The sequence below is a fragment of the Pseudopipra pipra genome, chromosome 8 (assembly GCF_036250125.1).
Source record: "Pseudopipra pipra isolate bDixPip1 chromosome 8, bDixPip1.hap1, whole genome shotgun sequence".
NCBI classification, from domain to species: domain Eukaryota; kingdom Metazoa; phylum Chordata; class Aves; order Passeriformes; family Pipridae; genus Pseudopipra; species Pseudopipra pipra.
This window is the reverse complement of record NC_087556.1, coordinates 17,440,406-17,463,307: the sequence shown is the minus strand read 5'-3', so window position 1 is coordinate 17,463,307 and position 22,902 is coordinate 17,440,406. Positions and strand designations below refer to the sequence as shown.

Below are 22,902 nucleotides of genomic sequence, written 5' to 3'. Positions count from 1 at the left end.
GAACTGGTCCCTTTCTTAGAGCTAGTAATACACAAACATGGGTAAGATATTCCTGTTGCCTCACAACTAAGTTCTTCATTGTTCTAGCTCAGCAGTCAGGTATGCCTCGGGTGTATTTCAATGAGAAAATGCATTTTTTGCTGGGGAAGATGTTTTGCTGGTTTATCGTGGTGAGCAGAAGATGGAGGTTGTAATAAAGTGACCAAATGTCTCCTAGTCTGTTTAAAGGTACTGTGCTAGATATGTGACGAGGTACTTTTCAGTCTGTGGGCTGTATGGTGGATATGTCTGCTGTTGCTAGCATAGCTTTATCTAGTGACAAGTCAGAGCAGGGAAAATATGCAGTTCTGGGATACTGTGAAATACAGTAGCTTATTTGTGGTCTAAGACACCGTCTTAGATTCTGTTGGTTATTGAGAATCTGTTGCTACACAAGGATTTACCGGAAAGTACTGGTCTACAAGGGACAGAGGTGGTAGATATAATCCTGTATGCAAATTTTATTGAGGAGTACAATGGAATTAATGGGCCAATATAGAAGAGCATTTCTGGATGCCCATTTAATCTGGACTTGCTCACTGTACTGGGAATCACTGATCACAACAGATGGAGTTGGCAGATATTATTCCTTCTTGGAACAGTAGTGCAATGTCTAGGGAATCCAATGGCTGAGCTGGGATGGTGAGTGTGAGTGCTTCCCCTAGAGTCTCTCATTGCTCTGGGATGTACTGGGAAGCGTGGGTCTATATTGGACAGTGTTGACAGGTTCTGCTCCATCCTGGAAGGCTTGTATTGGAGGTATTGATTGCTTCAGGTCAGTGCTTTATAAACTGAGTGATGCATAGTGGCCTATGAGAGAATTGGGATATTCTCTCCAGTACTGGGACACACTGGGACATAACAGGTATGCCTGCTGGATTCATAGCTCTACCAATTCTACTTTCTAAAGGCCTGATTATCATGAAATGATCATTTCTAATCTGAATAACTTGTCATTTCTGATATACTGGAAATTCATGAGCAGTCTTGGATTGCCCTGAATGGCCGCAGGATTCTGCCTATTGACATTGGTCAGTACAAAAGGAAGTCACTAGATTTTCACTAATCTGGGTAGTAGTATGCATCACCAACTCACCAGTTGTTCCCTCACAAGGGAACAGAATTTATTAGCTCAACACTGAAGTGCTTCTAAGGTATGCTAAAAAGGTAATTTTTCAATGAGAGTTTTGGGTGGGCATGTAGGAGGTTGGTCTGCCTAAGACAGAACACGTGCACTCTTGGTGAAAAAATGCTGAGAGGAAATGATCCAGTGAAATATGGATGTACTATGAAGTCACTAGAGAATGTGGCCTGTGCAGCATTTCACTCAGTTACCCTGGCATGCTATGGGAAGCCTGCTCTGAACTGGGATGTAACAACAAGGTTTAGCTTCTTGATGAAATACACTTGCTTGTTATTAATGGCCCTGTACTGGAAGGCTGTGGAGCTACAGTATAGAAAATGACAAGCAAAGCTGGGATGCAGCTTTGCTCAGTTGCAGTAGAGCGAGTATAAGTCCTTCAGTGTGAGGGACTGGGAGTCTGCTTAGTGCCCAGGCTTCACTATGAGGCTGGTGGCATGCATAGCTTTTAGCTGGGTATCCCTGAGTGCTGTGCTGCTCTCCTCATGGCCCTTTTTCCCTTTTCCTTTTGTCCAGTGCCCAGCACAGCATCCCCTCCCGTCTCCAGTGCCTCCAATGATCCAGTGGGCTCTTACTCCATTAACGGGATCCTGGGGATTCCTCGGTCGAATGGCGAGAAGAGGAAACGTGATGAAGGTAGGGGGAGGGGAGAAGCTCATCCTCCCTTTTATATTCTTTGTCCCCATGTACAGGCTCCAATTTCAGGCCAAGGTTTGCAGCTGCTCCAGGGGCTAGATCAGTTTTAGCAACAGAGACCAGTTCCCCGCCACTGCCCTGCTGGCTTGGAATGCTCTTCTTCCGAGGCCCTTTCATGACAGGCTGCGTCTCCAGACATCTGCTCAGCAGGCAGAGAGCCGTCTCCATTGCTGGAGCTGATCCCAAGTTCATTCACTGCTGGAAACGGCTGGAACTGAACTCCCCAGGTGCCAGCAGGTGCCCGGACTTTGAACTGTGGGTAAACATGGTTTCCCCGACTCACTCGTTTTCAAACAAAATGCCATCTTGGAGAAGCACCAGCAATGTGGGATTTATATTTCATTCCCCTTGCAAACAAGTTCCTGCCCTGTGATGTGCCATGAGCTACATTAGCTGGTGATCACAAGGGCCCAGTTTTCAATGGGTAGCATCTACCACAGCAGAACTGTCATGCTTGCAACAGTCTGAAAGCAGAACAGGAGGTCTTCTGAGTACTGTGGCCGTAAGGTTGTTTTCTAGGCCTTCCGCTAGGGCTCTAAGGAAATAGGATTAAGCTATCTCCTTTTGCTTCCTACTTGTTGGGAAGTACTCAGGGCAAAGTGGATCCTGAAATGAATCAAAAGCAGAAGCCTCAGATGTAGACAGATTGAGTCAGAAGGGGTGGGTAAGGTCTTGGTGCTTTTACGGTATCTTTTAAACTCTTTTCTTTAAATCTTGCTCTTTTAATTTGATTTGTTCTAAAATTGAGGGCCAGGAGGTGAACTTTTCTAAGGGTAGTGACTGATCAGCTTGTTGGGTTCAGCCCTGACTTCAGTATGTTATGTGTTGCTTGTTGTCTGGAGAGACCTCTTAGCAGTACAGGTGGCTCAGTGTGCTGTGTGTGCTGTAACCCCAAGGCTGTGCAGCGCAAGAGAACATGAGAGTTGTCTGTGATATGTAGTGAGAAGAGAAAGCTCTCCTGAGAGAGATGCTGCATTCGGGGGTTTTGCTAGTAATTTTCTCAGCATTCATTCTGGTGAGGTTCACATCTGTAGGTTTTTGATCCAAACAAACACAATAATCCTAAGAATAAAAGGCAGTCCCCATGTCGCCTTTCTCACTAATACAAATAAAACTAGAGGCAAGGACCCAACACAGCTTCTATTAAAGCAAATGGGAACATTTTTGCTGATGTCATTAGAAATTGGATCAGGCCCCAGAGGAAGATCCATTTCCCAGCTAGATGGCAGTAGGGCCCAGCTAAGACAAAAGTGTAGCAATGGAAGGGCTGAGTCAATTCCTCAAAGCCAAAAAATGTCAGGAATAAGAGACTACAAGTATTGCAACCCCCTCCAGCATTTGCCATCGTTACATATACATGAAATAGAGACATTTTAAATGGAATGACAAGTTTCTCTAATGGTTGTGCAGATCTCCTGGCACTTATTTGGGGTTTTTGTGAATCCCTGTTCTCATACAGTCCAGTGTGGTGATCACTAGCTCTCAACATGGTGCCTCCACATCTCATTTGAAATGAAGCTGTTCAATCTGGCTTTAGCAGCTATCTAGGCTATACCTGGAAAGATCATCCCACTTTAGATGCAGTCTCACAGTCAATTCCAGCCTCAGAACTTGAGCTTTTTTTGGAAAATAGTTAGATACAACCAAGCAGCCATCTAAGACTGTGACACTTCACAATGATATACTGACAGTAAGAACTACTCTCTGTGTCTGTCCTTAATTCATCCCAGATTTGATTTAGACAAGTGACACTCTGCAACTCCTTGCTGTTGGCCAAGAGCCCACATATTCCACTAGGAATCAAAAAGGTACCAGACAATCCCAGAGATGATGTTTGTCTTCAGCTGAGTTTTAGGTGGCAATTACATGACATGATTGGAACTACTTTAGAGAACAGCCTTCATCCTGTCATCTCAGATACCTGCTGCAGGGAGATGTGCCCCTGTCCTAGAAAAACCTCACATGTGACCCCCAGCCATCTTCTGAACACCCCTAACCAAGAGCTGAGTTATCTGGGCTCACACTGGCCTTAAGAAATGCTGAAAGACATCATCCCTTTGCAGGGTTGGGTCCTAAGACGAGAAGGGTCCATGCAGAGGTTTTGCAACACCAGTGACCTTGCACTCATTCCTGGGCAATCTCCTCTGTAGGTCTGAAGTTTCTGATTGTTTCTAGTCAAGATGGGGATTAGATGTCAAGAAATCCAATGCAAGTATTTCTTTTATGCTCATGCTGGATGCATACACGTTCTCAGTATTTCCCAGAGCTTCTGAGCACTGTTTTATTGCAGTTTCTTAACTGCAGGGTTTATTTGTGAGCTTTGCACATCTACTTTCCCAGCATTTAGGGAGTGGCTCTTCCCTAAAGGAGGCAGAAGAAACAGCACTGCTCTCTCTTTCTTTCCGCTCTGTTGGACCAGCTCTGCTGCAAGGATTCCTCTGTGAGGAATGCAGTTCAGCAGAAAGGGGGAAGTACCAAGCTGTTCCTGAATCTCCGGTTCTGAAAACCTTGTTAGCAAACTCTGTGATGGTTGGGGGGAACAGGGTGGGAGAAACAGAGGAGCCTCTATCTGAGCACACCCCCTCCCCCAGGTCCTCCTTGCTGCAGCTGGTGCCTACATTAGACAGTAGCACAGATGATTAAGAAGAGGAGAGATAATTATGTGTCAAGATGATGTAGCAGAACTCCCGAGTTGGACAGAAGGAGCCAGACGGATGCATGAGGTGGGCTCAGAGATGGACGCTGACAGTCAGGTGTGTCCCTCACAGGGAGTTAGAGGGAACAGTGGAAATCCCAGCCTACCAAATACGCTGGTTGCAGCTGCAAGGGTGGTCTGGGAAACCTATGGCATTGAGACAGAGTTAGCAGGGAAAGAGCTCTGAGTGTCTACTAGTCACAACAAGGAACTGTCTGGTCACAAGTCTTTCCTCAAAACCAAGTGTGTCTTCCTCAGGTGAATACCTAGGAAGGATGGTCAGACCATGTTAAGACCACGTTTCAGATTTTGACCAATGATTGCAAAACTTCTGACTTCTGTGACAGATTAGACAGAGTTGGTCTCCTATGATTTTTTAAAAAATTTGGCTAAAAAAGTTCACCACCATTTGTGTAGCACAGTGTGTGGCATTTCTTGCAGTCTATGGGCACTGCCAATGCTGCTGTAACTTCCCTCTGACCTTCCCCAGCACTTACACCCACCATCTTCCAAAGGCAGAGGTGGGCTTGAAGCATGTAATGACTTTCCCAAGACTGCTGAGGGTCTTGCAGTATCAAGCTGCATCTGAAAGCAGGAATTTCTGGCTCTTCATGATTCTAGTGTTGTTGTAGTCTGTGATGGCAGGCCAACCATGCTCAGCAGGGTTACTGTCAGACTAAGGAGCAGCAATATGAAGGACAAAGGGGAAAAATAATATGCAGATATTTCTGTTGTTTCATAAGCCCTTGACTGATAGCTAAAAGAATGATAACTGGGGTGACCCAGAGGCATTAACAAAAAATCAGTGTCACTCATACGGTCTTGAGCACTGTACAAGGAGAAAAAGGGAGAAATGCGGAGAAAAGGAAAAGACAGACAGGTAGATAGATGGATATAGACAGATGATTAGATAACATGAAAACAATATATCAAACTGCTCCCTGCATACCACAGCATCTTCAGCTGGGTAAAACTTTGGGGATTTTTACAAAACCATTCTTACAAGACATAGCTCTTTCTGTCCATAACACACAGACTTCCTCTACAAACCCAAATTCTCATTTGGGATTCATCTTCTAGTGAGGCTGGTGCTGTAACATTCTCAGCATTATTAACACTGGTTGCCGACAGTATCTGTAGTATTTGAAAGCATTACTGGCAAAATTATCTGCAGTGCTGACAATTGCAGAGATAATATCCCCCAGTATTATTGGCATTAGCAGGGATCATATCTGCAGCCTGTTACTGGTGGGAGCAGACGTAATGTGTCCAGTATTATTAGTATCAGTAGTAATAAAGTCTACAGGCTTGTTAGTGTGATCAGTGCTAATATCAGCAGTAGGTTTGTGGGAGAGGAGGGGATGGAGTGATTGTTACTGTAAGTGGCAATAATACTCGGGCTGCTTGCAGTAAAGGAATCCCCATCAGAGATGGGCAAGCAAACCTGAGAAGGCAGAAGTTCCTCCTTCCCTTTCTTCACCTGTCATTTTGATGATGAGGGGGATTTACACTGATACCCAGCGATGCAGGGCTGTGTCAGTGCAGGGGGACAGTAAAAGGTCACCAAAATTTCTGCAGGTCTGGTGATATTTTCTGAAGAGTGTTAGCTGTATCAGTGCAGGTGGTTCACCATACTCTTCTAAATGGCGTTGAGTTATGTCAAGCAGGTTCTGCTTCTATCAGCAGAACTGTTAGTCCTTTAGCTACAGGATAGGCAGCATCATTGCCCTTCTCTTTGGTGCTACATGCATAATTTTCTGACTGTTATTACCACAACACTCTCTACTGAGAAGCAGTGCTTTGGTTACAGGTGGTTTTATCTTCCCTTACTCCAAATGGGAGGGCTCTGTCTGCAGAGCAGGATTTTAACAGTGTTCAGCTTGGGGCTTTTCCTACCTGGCCATGATCTCATTTTCCTATTTGGAAATTTCAAATGCCTCCTTCAGGTGGAGTGTGAGGCAGGGAGATCTTTGACAGTTCCAGTCCTGATAGTCATTTTTCAAGATACTGCCCCAGGATATAGATTGTCTTGAAGAAAATTTTGAACTCAATTCTTTAAGTGGAAAGTAGTGCAGAGGGGAGAGGTGTGTAATGTGTCTAAGTTTTTGAGCAGACATGCAGCACCTCAGTATGCCACTGCAAGTATGATCCCATTTGTGTTGTTCAGAGTGGCAATGATAATATAATTTGGGAGATGTAATTATGACATTTCAGGTGACTTTGTGTCATTGTCGGTGGCATCAATATGTTGTTCACAGGCAGTGTGGTTGTGGTTATCCTGTTGTTGTAACTATCACTATAGGTTGTGGGTTTGTGACATTAATTATGAGATTAGCTGTATCACTACTTGCTATGCTGCCCCATTACACTCAAGGCCAGAACACTCTTCACAGGTGTGGCTGTGAACTGTTTCTTGTGGTATGTTTGCATCATTGCATGCAGTAAGGTTGTTTCAACATAGTAATTGTCGGTACACTGGTGCAGGTGTACTGTCACTGCAATTCATACAGTAGTTACAGCAGCTGATGTAATGTGTTGGCTGTAAACAGAGTATCACTTGGCCACGACAGTGAAGTCAATATAGCTATGTCACTGCAATGCCATGTTAAGAATGGCATGTTTTCATATTAGAGTTCCACAGCATACCAGAGTTGTTTCAGTGTGCTTATGCTGTCATCTGCAGTACAGTGATGCTTTACTAATGCTGTAGTTGTACTAGTGCAGAAAGTCTAGCCCTTAACTGTCTGTAGGAAAATACATTCATTTTCCTACGTTGCCTGCATATGTTTGCAAAGAGTATGAATGAGTCATTCCACTTGACTGTGTCATGACCTGATGTATGTTCATCTCTGGGCATATTAGGTGTATTTCTGTGCTCCCAAAGCCATAGTATTGTTGAAGACAACAGGGTGTGTTTGGACCCCTTCAGGTGACACAGCAACACTACTGTCTGTGGTATGGCTGCATTGTTTCACGGTGTGATTTCTTGTCCCCACGGCTGACATGTTTGTGTTATTCTATATGACTACTTTACTACAGGTCAGCAATAGTCTCAATGACACTGGAGACACATGCAGTTGCATTGCCTCAGGTGCTAACCTCATGTTCCAACCATCACACACAGCTGTGGGGTGTGCACCCCGCAGTTTACAGCTGTGCAGACAGAATGAGCAGTTTCTGGAATGTTTCACATTCTCACAGTGTCTTCCCCCTACTTTCCCTGGGACTGTGTTTTTTCATGCATTATGGCTGAGTTTCCAGTGACTGGCAGCTTGCAGCAATGGTGCATCGCTGCAAACAGGAGTGGTCACAGGGGACGTCCAGGCTCACTGTGTTTATACACCCAAGTCTAGGTAACACTCCCTTCCATTCTAGATGAAAATATAAATCGAAAAGGGAGTATATTCTCGGTAGACACCCACTTCTCCCTCCTGAGAGTCTTTGGCTGGTGAGACTCTCGGAAGGGCATAAGAAAGGCACCTGCTACTCATTCTGCACCTCTCTAAATAAACTGAAGGAGGATGTCAGAAGAGGGAGAGTATGTATGGGAAAAGAGGTGGAGGGGGGAAACTGGATAAAGGAAAGCACAATGAATAAGCAGCACAGCACTGTCAGAAATGTGGGCTGCTGCACCATGAATCTGGAAGTCGGTGTGTAAGCAAGAGAAAGAGGAAATGTGTTTTGTGTGTCTGCACACACCCTGGGAGTTTGGGGAGTACGCATTGCTCCGGAGGAAGTCAGGTAAGGGAGAGTTAACAGCTTACATCACAGAAAGCAGTTTGGACAGAATGCTCTGCTTCTAAAGCTTATAGTGCTGCTTAGTTTGGCAGGGGTTGGTACTCTCTGAAGACAAGCTGGTCTGGCTTCAGCTGTATTTGTGTGCATCTCTGCTGGTGTATTTGTGTTTCTAGAAATGCACGCCTGTTTGTTTTTTGTATTTCTGTGTTAGGATCAATGGTTTCTACTTATCTGTGCTTATGTACTGGGGTGAGTGGCAGGTTGGACCCGTATTTTTGTGCATGCCTATGGAGACCTGGAAAATGTGTATGTTAAGCTGTGTATAATATTGCTTATTAGGAGAATGCATACTGTGGATGATAAGGATGTCTGGGCACATATGGCTCAGCATTAGTGCTATGTATTTCTATGAATGCCAGGTATTTGTATTCAAATTTTGAGCATATATGTGAATGTTGTATATTTGTATGTATATTCTGAGTGTATGTCTTGTTACATACTTGGAGTATCACTGTATCTTTGTGGTTGCTTATGAATATGTAGCCTGTTAGTGCTATGCACTTCTGTATATACTTTGTACAGATGTGTATTTGCATTGAGGTTATATATTTGTGTGTATGTTGTATACATATATCTATATCTCTACATTGGTCATTCTTGCCTGTATAAAGGCTGTTTATTTATGTAAATAGTTTGTATTTTTTTACGTGATTTGATTTTGTATATGTGAATATAAGGAAATTACTTTGAGTTCCAGGTCTTCGTTTAGTTAGTGTATGTATATTTTTGTAAGTTATTTGTTTATTCAGAAATTACATTTAATTGACATGCACCTGCATTAGTACCTCTGTGTGTCCCAGTTTGCATTCTTGTGTCTTTGAATGTTATTGGCTATGTTTTGTGGGTGTTACTTATGCATAGAGCTTTTCTTTACATTTATTTGTGTGAGTACCATGAATGTGTGCTTGTCTGACTATTTGTGGGTATTTAGTTTGTGGTTAGATCTTCTCCTTCCACTTTTTGACTCATTCTTGGGAGGGATTGTTGCGGCTAAAGTGTCAGCAGGAGCGAGGCAGCTACAACTCCTCCCACAGTCTCTGCCTGCTCCATGTGTCTACCTGTACAAAGGCTGCTCCCTAGCTTTGCTAGATGCCTATTTCTCTGCAGCTTCTTCTTCACTCTGGCTGAGTTGTACATTAGGTCTGTCTGCAATCAGGAAAGTGACTGTTACATTTTTTCATGGATGTAAAGAGTACAGGAGTCAGAGGGAGGGGAGCATGGTGCCTGGATCCATGAGGATCCCAGGTCAATGCACAATAGATGACAGAATAAAAGGAATCAGGAATAGCTGGCAATGTGCGAGCAAATCATAATTTAGAGGGTTGTTGATGATTGGTACAACAGTGGATGAGGATGCCATGACAGTGAGAGATAGGGATGACACTGTTTTGGGGTCAAGTGGCATGTCAATGAGACATCAGGGCAATATGACTGGAATCAAGGTGACAGGACACTGAGACAAAATAGGGATCAAGGTGACGTGCCAATGACCCAGGCTGATCTATCAGAACAGGGAGATCTGGGGTAGCTCCATCAGCTGAATCAGCTGAATAAGGCAAGGTAGAACAGGAGGAGCAGGGTGAAGAAGATCAGAAGTAAATCAACAGACCTGTACCATGGCTGTAGGAGCCAGGTCACCACGAGTGTGGGACATGCAGTTTCTCCACAAGATCAGTTGCATCCTGGTGTGAAGGGCTGGGGCAGTCTGTTAGCAGTGGCTGTTTGCTCACAGTGATGGAGAGCAGGGATAACACAGTGATGACATCAGGTGATGGACATATCCCCTGACGATAGCCAGGGACCATAGGGACTGTGTGGGCAGGGGCATTATTCCCAGTTGCTGGAAAAACAAAGAACCTAACGGGCAGTAAAACAAAAACAAAGGAGACTTGGAAGCACCTGACAGCCCTAATTCATCACAGCCCAAGATTTTTTTTCCCCCTCATGTTCCCATTATATTTGTTTGTAAAAGTGGAAATCAATTTTGAAGGTAATTTTCTGGAAAGAATGGAAGGGAGGTGGGAGGGCCGGATAAGGCAGAGATGGCAAGAGGAAAAAAAAATTTAGGCCAGGCACAGCCCAGGGGCAGCTCTTGGCAAGGTGAAAGAAAATTGCATATTCAATCTCCATCCATGAATCTCCCTTGCTGCTGCCCGCCTCCTGCTCGAAAACAATGAAGGCTTTCTCCCCTACGCTGCACAACGCCTGAGTATCAGCGCTCACTTTAACTTCAGGGTCATTAATTCACCTGATTATTGCAGGAGAGGAGAGTGTTGCAGAGGCATCCATTCTGAAGAGCCCTCCCTTAGCTCATCCTTTGATTAGTTTGGGGTGGGGGGAGTTGAGATAATGTGTTGTCTTGGACTCAGTTTAAAATGGGAGGGGCTGAAGAGGGGGTGGAAGGAGGTAGAGGTAGAAAGGGAAAGATGTGGCCTGGCTTGTTGTGGAAGGGAGGGTTGGAAAGCAGTCATTCTTGCATCCCTCTGCTGTGGTGTTACTGCAAATTAAAAGTAGCATGTTCCACTTGGTAGCTACCTTTCAGGGAGGGGAGGGGCATGGGTATATGTCGGCATGGGGATGGGGGGGATCTTATCATTGCTTCCTCAGCAGCCCAGCGTAGTGTCACCCTGTGAGGTGACATTTGAATTTACAATTCCGCAGAGAAAAGCCATTAATTCACAAATTAACATTTCTCCCTCTCTCTCTAGCTCTTTCTCTCTTCCACTCTCTCTCTCTATCTCACATGGATGTGCAAGCAATTGAAAAGACAAAGGAAATAGCCTTAAGGAAGAGACTTTACTGCTACTCTGCCTGTGCAGAGATTGCTACTACTGCTTCTAGATAGATAAACCAATTACCTGAGCTGCTCTGTTCATGGCAGCCTGCTATTACCTCCTTTTGTAGAGATGATTCCATTGCTGGATTACACTGTGTGTATCTCATTAATGTAAACCAGCATGATACTGGGCACTGTCTCTGACACTTCTTGCCATAGCCCGTTGCTCTGCAGCGGAAGAGGGAACTGGGAGAAGAGTTGAGCAGAGGTGATGGTAGGCACAACATACCTCCAGATCACGCAGAGAATTCGCTTAGAATACCTGTGCTGAGCTTAAAGGAGATGGGGGCTTCCCTTCTAGGGAGGAGATTGCATGACATTAACCCTAATCTCTTCCATGTCTCTGTGAGCACAGAGTGCTGCACAAGAGGCCTCATTTATGGGCACCAGGTATGGCTAGCCCATTGCAGCTCCATTCTCAGCACTACACAGAGTTTTCAACAGGTGTAGAAATGTGCAAGCAGATGCAGAGGTGTTGAGTACAAAAGCTATTTATACATAGCCATAGGCACATGTAGCTGACCGCACCCAGGAGCTAACTGACTTGCACAGAAACAAAATAAAGCTCAGAATAAGAAGCAAGAGTAAGAATTTGAGCTTACAGATTGAGAGGGCCAGATTTCTCAGTAGTGCAACTCCATTGAAAGCCAGTCAATGGAGATGATCACCTGTGGAGATGTTATTGTCAAAGACAAACACTGGACACTACTTCCACACAGCCCTCAGCCTACTTCTGATTCTCTTCTGTTGTTATTTCCTGCAACAACAGACTTTCTCACGTGCTTCCTTCTACTATCATGCTTGGACAGCAAGTGTACAGTATACAGACACACATGTGAACACTCAGCCATACGCTGGTGCCACCCCAGGCACACATTCCTGTCACTACCAGCCTGACTGTGCAAACTCACAGCCCTGCAGACACAACTTCTCCCTGCCTGCTCTGGTGAGGTCCCTTTCAGCAGCTCCAAGCCTGCCTGCTGGGGGGCACATTGGCAGTCAGCTTTCTGAGCACCTTCTGGTGCTCTCTGCAGACAGCCTTGTAGGAACATGTTGGCTACCCCTGCCTTTTAGCCTGGTCACACAGCTATGTGTGTTTGGGGAGAAAATGCCCAAGTAGAATGGTGTACTAATGTGCAAGTCTTTGCTCACTAAGCACTCTACCTATACAGAATTGGACAGAAATCTTCCCCAACAGGTTTTTCACCCCAGAAAGGTTTGATATGCCATGTTCAACCCATTCTCCTAACTTTCATGAAAGGAATAAGCTTGCAGGGGGCAGTTATCCAGGTAAAAGAAAAATGGATCAGAACTGCTGTTTCTGGAAACCTGGTCTCCACATGCTCAGCGCATGGAGTATGTGCCTTTCTTCAGCATTGCCTTGGCTCCTTAAATCTTCCGAAAACCTTATCCTCTTAACGAGAGCATCTGCCTCTCTGACATTCCCTGTGCCCCACACCGTGCACAGCACATGGCTGGGGAGCATCATCCCGCAGCTGGTGCTGGAAGACGGATCACGATCAGCGGAGGAATCGGCAGGCAGTGCCAGTAATTCAAACCATCCTGACCGTTCAGTGAACCTGAACCTGCTGACCTTGACAGCACTAGACAGCAACGGCCTCAGGAATCCCAACCTTTAGAGAGGCGTTGGCGGAGGATGGCTCCTGCTCTCTCCCTTTCTTTCTCTCTTTCTCTTCCTGATCACATCCCAGCAGCCAAGGGGGCTCAACAGTCAATCCCCAGTGCACCAATTAGCTCCTAATTTGGCTATCTCTGCACTCCCAAGTCTACATCAATGTAATGTTAAGCATCGCTTGCTGTTCATAGATGTAAATCATTCCTATAGAGGAGTGCCTTCTTGTGCTAAAGGAAAACACTAAGCACCTTGTTCTCAGTCAGGGCCAGAGAAAGCCCTCCTCCCAAAATGGGAGCTACTGCTGCTGCTGCTTGGAAGGAAAGCAGGAGCTCTTTGCTTCCCTAAGTGATAGTATCAGATCCTCTAGCCTTGTTTGACTAGGTCCCAGGGGGAAGCAACAAGATCTCACCAAATGATTAGCCCGTGAGAATCTTGGCTGGATAGATGAGGGGCAGGGAGGCAACTTGAGTGGGGGGGGAGAAAGAAAGAAAAACCAGTGTGTTTAATTTTGTCATCAGATCTTGCATTGAAGAAAAATGCAGTTTGTGACCATTTTAAGACCCTTTCAGGAAGCACTGGATTTCCTCCAGCTATCTCTGTAGCTGCCAAGCAAGACCTGGAACAAACAGCATTTTGTGTTGGCCTGCAGAGGCTAGGCTAAGCTCTAAGGCCTTGCATGTGGAGGACAACTCTGTTAACAGTAGATGGCCTGAAAGAAGCAGTTACAGTTACGTATCTGTATCTATCTATTGACACCCAGCAGACTGTCTGTCTTCTGTCTGTTTCCCTCCATAATTCTTTGAAGGTGATTTTTCCATACATCAATCAGATAAAATAAAGGATGCTCTGAATAGGTGTCAAACGCAATTCATGACCATCTTAAGGCCCTTTAAAATGTCAGAGTTATGTTAAGGGGCCTAAAAATAATGCCCAGATTCATATTTTCCTTTCTCTTTTCCTTCATTCGTCCAAGCATCCTACTGCTTGCATCCCAGAAGTTCAAGGTACAAAGTCCTCTTCCCACCCAGGTCAACAGCTACAGGAAAATACACAGGTGCACAGTGCCAGAACAGGACCTAGGTCATGGGTATCACTGTTTCCATTTGAATGTGCAGCAGGTTAAGATTTTTTTCTCTCATTGGCCCTGAATTTTTTGGGGAGCTCAGAGGTGCTATTCTGCTTTTAAGCTAGGGAATCTGCATTAGAACAGATTTGTAGACATCTTATTAAACCTGAATGAGGTGACTATGGTGTACGAAATGTTCATCAAGTCTTGAGTGCCTTATACTGCTCTCTTAGGTGCTTTAGAAAAGGGTGTTATAAAGCACAGGTATACTTCCATGCCCAGTTTCCCAAAGGAGCTGCCATTATTTTGCTTTGGGTTTTGGCATCTAGTCTGAGAAGAAGTAGGCCTTGAATAGAAGACTTGACTTTGCATGAAGATCAGAATTGTTTCAGAGTTTGGGTCAACTTTAGTAAATCCCAGCAAACTAAAAACAATACCCCACTAGCTAATCCTCAAAGATACTTATGGCTCTTCTCTGTATAGCCCTCAATTGTTTGTGAAACTGACTGCTGCCATGACTGGGCCTTCTCTTGTTTGAGGACTACTTCTTACAAATTGGAACATATCTCCAACATACATTTTATAGAGGTCATATCAGTATAGGTTCCTTCATATACCAGTAATGTCCTTTACATGTGCTCATGCAAAAAGATGACAAATTAGTCTACTAGTGATTTACAGTTATTATAGGAACGATCATTCAAAAAAAAAAAAAAAAGAGTTTGCATGGTGACAGTTCAAGCAGATTGCTGCCCATCACAAGCTTGTAGCTTTTTCATTGCATTTCAGAATTACCCATCCTGTATCATATATTGTTTATCAACCTTCCCATTCTTAAGATCTCATTTACTACTGAAACGTGGCTGACTCTCAGGTGGACCATGGCAGATGTTGAACAATACAGAGCATCAACTGTGAAATTTTGCTGTGCCATGTCCAAAAGAAACCACAGGAGAATTAAGATATGCTGTGGGTAATCACTCAGGCTGGATTTTGTTCAGGACAGCCAGGTTAATGTCTGCACTCTTGCAAAAAATGCCATGGGAATTTTAATGACTCTCAGTGATTGGAGCCTTTGTTTTATGGCATGTCAAAAATGGCAGCTCTAAAAACACTCTGCTTGAGCACTGGTTTAGTGCTGACTCAGAAGAGCTTCCAACAACATGATTCACTAGCATCTGGCTCAGGGGCAGGCACAGACTCCTATGACTTGTGAGGTTAAGGTAAAAGTGAGTATGAGGGGAAATAAGGCAGAATGAAAAGAAGAGAAAGTCTAGAGCAAGAGAAACAGAAGGAAACGAGGTATTAAGAGGCATGTTAGGGGGGGACCCAGCCAATGGAACCCAGCAGGCTAAATAGGAATTAATATTTCCTAAATTGTGTATGAGAGGTGTCCATGGTCCGATTGAGATCTGCTGTGCCCTAGCACTGGTGTCCTCTCAGTGTTCTCCGCTGGAATTTCAGGGATTCCCAGGAACTGGATGGGAACAGTCCAGCTCTGTGCCCCCTCCCTTGTCTCTAGCAGTCCTGCTGGCAGTGTTGATTTGCATGTCAGGCAAACCACTGCTTGAGAAAAAAAAAACCCTCCAAGTGTGGCGGTGTCAGCGCTCGCTGTTGTTCGACAGTGTAAAATTAAATTAATAAAGCCCCCAACACAGGAAAACATAACAGGAAATTAATGGCCTTTACTGTCGCTCTGATGCAGTCATTTGCAACCCTGCTTTCCGCACCAAAGACTTCATAAATGCAAGCAGTTTCTCTAAACAAGCATAGTTAGGGCTGCATGCAATGTAATTTTTTGTGTTGCTTCTGTTCTTTAGAGCTAACAAAAGCCACCCTTTTTTATGTGCTCACCAAAGGGGATCCTGCCAAGAAGTAGCTCCCCAACAAACAGGCTTAGGAAGATGAGATAAAAGAGCTAAGTCATACCAATGATGCTAAGGACACCTTCTTGTCTGGCAGAGGGAAAGCATAGCTTCTGGAGCCCTGCAATAGCAGCTCTCCTTGAGGGCACTGCACTAAATGCAATGTTGTGGACACCACAACAGCATAAATCAGGATAACCCTTCTGATAACTTGCAGGATGTGTAAATCAGTACAACCACTAAATGCAAGAGACTTACAGATTTACACTGAGCAGAGGATCTGGCCCACTGTGTGAGAGTGCTGCTCGCTACTCCACCAACATAAACAAAGCAAATGTACTGGGTCCTGGAGGTAGCTGCATTTCTATCTGTCTAACATCAAGTCTAATAGTGCTAACAAGAGCTACTGGAGCCACACTCTGTCCCTCATTACAGTGGTAGAAATCCAAATGCCTCTCTGAGGTATGTGAATTCTTGTGGATATGCAACTACCTGATTTAGAGCAGAATATGTCCACTCACCTCCAGCATACCCAAAGGTCATGAAACTGCAGTGATTGCTCACACAGAAGCCACAACCTTTGACTACCTAGGCTAACACACCTCATCTGCACACCCACACATATTGTAGCATGTGTTGTATACACATCTGAGGCAGCTCCTTGCATCCTAAAACCTAGAAAGGCTTTTAGTGCCATTTTCAGTAAGGCTAGATGTGCTGATTATTAATATCCAACACACAATCCTAAATCTGTACAGACTTAGTTTCCCAGAGGCTATTGGCCAAATTTGCAATCATATACTTAGATATTGTAGTAAATACATATGATTTGCATATGCATACACACACTTACTTCCTTAAATGCACTTTTCATGCTCCCATGATAATCCAAGACAGATCTGAGCACACACTTCATTACACATTTGCACACACAATTCATTACATTTACATTCTCATTGAGCATTGCCATTTTTGCTCATGTAAGCCCTGTATTAAGGCTGCACTGCCCATCCCTGCTCCATCTGAGGTACTCAGTCATACACAATGTCTGTGTTAAAAGCAGTGCAGCCCCCAGCTGTCAAGCACCAGCACACATCTCACTCTTCCTTGGTCAGGCACACTCACTTCCCTGCATGAGCAGCCTGCCTTGCTCACCAATTCCTCATCTGAGCTATACCCTTATTTCAAAACATAAAATCCCTTTGTTTCTGAGCCTTTTTGCTCTAAGCCTGAGCATGTAAGTAACAAACACACACAGTCTATCTGTCGCTGACACACTTGAATTACAGAGACACGTGGACCAGCACAATACCACCAATTAGCATACTGAAATTCAGGCTTGCAGATTCCCTTGAGGCAAATGGACACAGGAATCTGAACATCTGCGGAGTTCATGAAGGGTGATGCACTTCCTCGAGGTGATAATCCTCCAGTACTCATCTCCCACTATCCCTGTTTCTGCAGGATACTGTACATAACTTGAACTTGTACTATATCTTCTTTCACCATCACAGCATAGATCCCTGATAACATTCCTTTTCTATGCACTACTGAACCTTACCAGCCCATTCCATGCTCCATCATCTCTACTCTGCAATCCCTTGTGATCCTTCCCATCTGAATTTGAGGTTCATCTTTCTCCCCACCAGTTCAGTTATCACAATCAAAGCACTCAAAATCCTTGAAGAACTACTACATGCTGCTGCATGCTGAAACACAGAACTGACCCATGTGGAGATGACATCTTTCACACTGCCTAAAAGACTGCAAAAATTCTTCTGGAAGGACACGTAACCAAAATGTACAGCTTTCCTTTTCCAAACTCTACTGAGTAGGGTAAGAAAGTTGCACAGGTGAAAAGATCACAAAATTAGGGCTGCCAGTCCTTGTCCTTGTCCTTACTGCAAGGAGTACAGTATTAGTTTAATAATTACTGAGGATGCAAACCATCTCTCTAGAATCATTGTGATAGCCAGACTGGATCAGCTTGTGCAGACCAGGACACCACTACCAGATACTTCTGACCATGTGAAAATGTGTGATCCACTCCTTCAGAACAAGGTCTTTGTCCTTGCTCTCTCCCTTGGTTGGGGGTCAGCTCAGACACAGATGCAGGAGGTTTGCTCTACCCAGTGGGATCTTGAGACCAGGGTTTGAAGTCCCAGTCTGATAGTGCTGGGCTCCTTCCTGGACCCGCACTGAATGCAGCAGGAGGGTCTGCACAGGGCTGGCTGCCGTGAATGACAAGCACTGGCTATCGATCGCATTCTGAACTCGGCCCAGCCGATAGAAGGTAATTAATGACTCCATTTGCCTCAGTACCGAGGAGAACAATTGAGTTTGAAACTGCAACAACTGGCAGTGTGCGGAAAGGCCCCCCGGGACGGCCAGGAAAGCTGCCTGACAGCACTGGGCTGAACGGGGACACGGGAACACATCAGAGAGGAAAAAAGAGAAGGGAAATCGGATAAAGGGAAAGAGCAGCCTTAAAACAAAAGGGTGACTTGGGAAAGGGCAGCACATGTAGGCATGAGTGCCCAGAGAGTGGGAGAGGGCTGCTCTGGGCTAACTACCCCAGCAGGGATGGTGCAGGCAGGCTGTGGGAGAGGACAAGGTTGCCTCGCTGGCACAGAAGGATGGCATTGCAGCAGGCGGCTCAGCACTGCTGCGTCAGAGAGATGTGCTTCCCTCGGAGCCTTTGACAATTAGATGGGTTCTGCTGTGTCACCTGGCTGGCAGTTCTCATGCCAGTCACATTCACTTTTATTATGACTGTGATTTTTATTGGTAGAGTTGTGAGGCCTCAGCTGAGATCAGAGCCCCAAAAGGCTGCAGGCAGACAGGTCATGGGGACGGTAATAGCTCTTGCCCCAAAAGAGAGCAGTGCCTCTGTGGTTGTGTGGTGGCTGCAAAGGTTCTCATTACCTTCCTACATGTTTCTGTGCCACAAAAGTCTCCCTATGTCAGAAATACTCCTGAGTTATTTGTTGAAATAGTCCTGTCCCACCCTGAGCAAGAGTGCTGTCATTTGTAGCTAGGGAAGTAATGGTATTATGCTGCTTTGTGCTACTTGTACATGATGGTGTCTTTGTGGCTTCCAGGCCTGGGAACATCTAGGTTTTTTGGAATTATTTAATAGGCATATTCCCTGTGTTAGATGCAGTTAAGGCTGTTCCTGTGTCTTCTGGCACAGCATTTCCTTGTTATCTGTCAGGATACTTCTGTGACACCCGTGGAGCATTTCTGTGTCTTGTGTCGAGGGTTTATGCTGAACATGGGCTGTGTGCACTCCCTCAGCAGTCCCTGGGGAGGAAAGATATTTCCTGTCACATGTGCAAGGCCAGTCCTGATCACACTGACAGTAACCGTGTGCTCTTTTGTGAGGGACAAAGTGACTGAGGCCATGGTTCACCTCTCAAGCTGTTTGTTAAGATCCTCACAATTTAAGAGAGAGGTGTCCCTGTGTTACAGTACCACAGAGTTTCCCTTGCCAATAAACGGGAACTGGGAAAGATGAAGGTGCTTCCTAATGGTACAGCTTACCTAGGTGGTATTCCCATAGTTATCCTGCAGGTGAAACCCTGCTTCACCCCTTCCAACAGAATCCCTTCCAATATCGACTTTCTTGGCAAATCCCTGTCCCTTAAGCTTTTACTCCTAGCACTGTTCTTCATCAACAGAAGTAACTATTGCCCACCACAGTGCCATTCCTCATGGGATCTCCTAGTCTTTCCCAACTCAAATTTTGGCCCTGAGCTCTCAGTTGACTAGCACCCACAACCCTTTGATGGACCCCATCTCTTCCCCAAAGTCCTCTCCGCTCCCTTCTGCCACCTTTGCTCATATCCATGTGGTTGTCAGCTTCCATATGACGTATGACAATTGCGTATGACACAATTCAAGGCTTCCCCTGATAGTCTAACTCAGAGATTCACATGCTTAGAAGAGAACTGCAGCTTCTAAGTTGCCAGATATAAGTGTCTGGCCCCTGCAGTTTCAGGGAAAAAATGAAAACACATCTTCTATAGGTTTTGACACCAGAAAACAAATACAGGGGATTTACAATCCTTTAGTTTTGAAGAAAATAAAATGATCTGTGACTGTGAATGTTTCAATGTTAGAAACACAAGACATATAAATCTGTCTCTCAGGATCATCTCTGCAAAATCTTCTCTGCTTCATCAGTAAAATCTATATACACAGTTCATATTATTGCTCTGTGAAGTTTGAGATTCGTGTATCCTACCATTATTAAGTCAAATAATACTGAAAGCTGTTTAGACAAGATCCACCTCGAGGTAGCCTACAGGCCTCTGTCAAAATTTTTCTTGCTTTTTCAGATTTTAAAGCCTAGGCCAGGGCAGAGTGCCCCAAACCCCCACTCCCCCATCCCCACCACTGTGCTTCCCCCCAGCAACTTCCACCTAAATTAAAGCACTGCCTTTCTCCTTACAACTTTTCCACCCCTTCCTACCCATTTGCTTGCTTTGATCATTCTGATTTCTTTTTTAATCCCATTCTTTGCTCTTCTCCTTCCTTCATCCTTTTCTTTCATTCCCCACTGACTGTATAGATCCTTTCTCAACAGCTGGTCCTGAGTTTCACAAATACAAATACACACTTATGTGCGTGTGTACACACACACACACACACACACACACATAAACACACACACAGAGACATAAATAAATAAATAAATAGAAAGGTCAGTGAGCAGAGCAGCAATAACCCCTAAAACAGTACTATCAGAGGGACATGATTGATCAATTGAATTCCATAGCGGCTCAAAAATGTGGGATTAAGTAGTGTATTATACGCACAATGAGTTGAGGCATGATGTTCATTTCAAGTTCATTTCGCCAGCCCTCTGCCACCAGATCAGGCAATCAATAGGGGCAGCAGATATCATATATCACCTCTCTCCGTGCTAGGCAGAGAGCACCATAATCTCTCGCAAATTTAGAGTGACAGATTTGTCAAGATCTGAAGGGCCCCTGAATAAATGAAGGAAAAGAGACTCTTACAGCGACTTGGGAAAGCTGTGATTTCAGCTTCTTCGCACAAAGGCATGGCCTGTGCACACGCGGGAGACACACGTGCACAGGAATCTAAAGGCAGACAGGAATAGCAAATACATGTGCACGTGTGCACTAATCTGTGTAACCACCCAGGACAGCTCACTAAGGGTAAAACCTGGTTTAACAACAATCAATGCAGATTTTACTGTACACTCATCCACTCACACCAAACACTAAGCAAAGTGTAGGGCTGCCATCCTTCAAAATCAGATATAGCCAAAACCAGCCACCACAGACAAACGCCTGGACAGGCATGTACAGTGATGCAGAATCTAAACACCAGAATAATTATCTACTGCAAAAATACCCATGTGTATTAGCATCATGGTGTGCACAGTCATGCACACTGACTGACACATGGAAAAATCCTCAAAGACAAACAGCTTCACAGGCTACAGACAGGTTGAGGCAAGCACTGATACAGAAACATATTTTTTTTTCTGAGTCTGGACCCAGGAGTTCTGTGCCAGCTTTCTGCAGGGAGGATCAGAACTCCCCTAGTCCTCCTGAAATCCACCCCCCAAAGTAACAGCATCACATATACAGTGTGCAGTCTACCAAGCCTGATCTTTGCTTTGTTTTCTCTTAGTCAAATCTGTCATGAACTCCAGATTTCAGGAACCTGAGAATGTTCCCTTGGGCAAATAAACCTGTGGAGAGGAGAAAATGCCAGGGATCAGTGCCAGTAAACAGCCCTTCTCTGGCTTGGGGTGAAAAAGAAAGAGAGAAGGGGCTGCTCGAGGGAAGGCTGCTGGCAGGGACAAATCAATATGTAATATTTTCTATGGTCTTGTGAGTGGTACTGTACTACGCTACTGTATATAATGTACTATTGATTATATCATATCGTATAATCACCTATAAACGGATATATCTCATAGCCAGAAGGCAGCAGGCTTAGTCATAACTCTGGGCCACCAGCTGGGCATTAACAGTGCCAAGAAAATACCCATCTTGGCACCACCCATGAGCTAAAAGAGGAAGCAGCAGAGTGGCATTGTTCTGGGTGTTCATTGCACAGTAAATGCCACTCCAGGCTCCTGGAAGCATCACGTGTCTGTGAGCACCTTGGGATTGCATGGAGGAGGGAAAAGGCCTATGCAGAACCTTTGACCAATTTCTTGACAGACAGCAAGTTTCTGAGATTCACAGACTAGAGGCCACCAAGAAAGGTTTAAGTACGAGGAATAACAATGAAAAAGCAGGAAGACAATCACAGCACAAGAGGGACAACCTGATCTTAGATTAGTCAGGGTGATAAGACAGTGAGACTTGTGTCTGATGAAGCACAGTAGGTAGAGATTCAGTATGGAGGGTATGGAGGTACATCAGCATGGATGATGCAGGGGATTATAACCAGACTCACTGAAGTTAGGCTGAGACGTGACAGCAGAAAGATACTCAGCACAGTTGGAGAAGATTATAATGAGCAGACTTGCCTCAGATGAGATGAGGGATTATGACAGAGGAAGATTCACTTCAGCTGGGACAGGAGGTTATAACAGACAGACTCACCTTGGATGTGACAGATGCTAATAGCAGGAGACTCACTCACTTGAGATAAAAAGGGGTTATAACTGAGATAAATGCACCTCATTTGAGTTGGGGGATAACAGGGAAGAAAAAAACCCACAAAACCAGGTAGGTGATCAGATGGTTTATCACAGGAAAAGACTCACTTTGGATGGAGCAGGGCATTTATAATGGACTCACCTCAAAGGGGATGAGTAGGCTGTAAGAGATGTGGGATGGCACAACAGAAATAGAGACACCCTGGAATGTGGCAGGAGGCACTGCAGTGAGATTGGACTATGTCAGAGGGCTGTTGTAGGGGCAGAAATGCAGTTCTGGGAAAGCTTCTGCCAAAATGGCTATTTTCCTAGTAAAAGGAAGGCTGATTCCCACTGAGTAGGACTAGGTTTTGTAACACATTTTGGATAAGAAGGAGGACTGACAAAGATTCATCTCATTTTGGAGGGAGTTTTATAGCAGATATATGGGTTAAGATAAATCACGAGCTACATGTAGGCAAGTGGACAGAAACCAGTGTAT

The 22,902-nt window shown here is 44.8% G+C and overlaps 1 protein-coding gene and 1 long non-coding RNA gene across 11 annotated transcripts in view; one reads left to right on the top strand and one right to left on the bottom strand.

The window, feature by feature from the left end:
* The window catches only part of LOC135417969 (uncharacterized), a 333,771-nt gene that overhangs the window by 169,976 nt on the left and 140,893 nt on the right, over positions 1-22,902 (bottom strand). The gene's annotated exons all lie outside the window — the stretch shown is intronic.
* PAX2 (paired box 2) overlaps positions 1-22,902 on the top strand; it is a 103,069-nt gene that overhangs the window by 47,805 nt on the left and 32,362 nt on the right. For all 10 annotated transcript variants that reach the window (XM_064662713.1, XM_064662712.1, XM_064662711.1 and 7 more), the window contains one exon: positions 1,697-1,816. In XM_064662713.1, the coding sequence (XP_064518783.1) occupies positions 1,697-1,816 (120 nt within the window). The remainder of the gene's footprint in view (positions 1-1,696; positions 1,817-22,902) is intronic.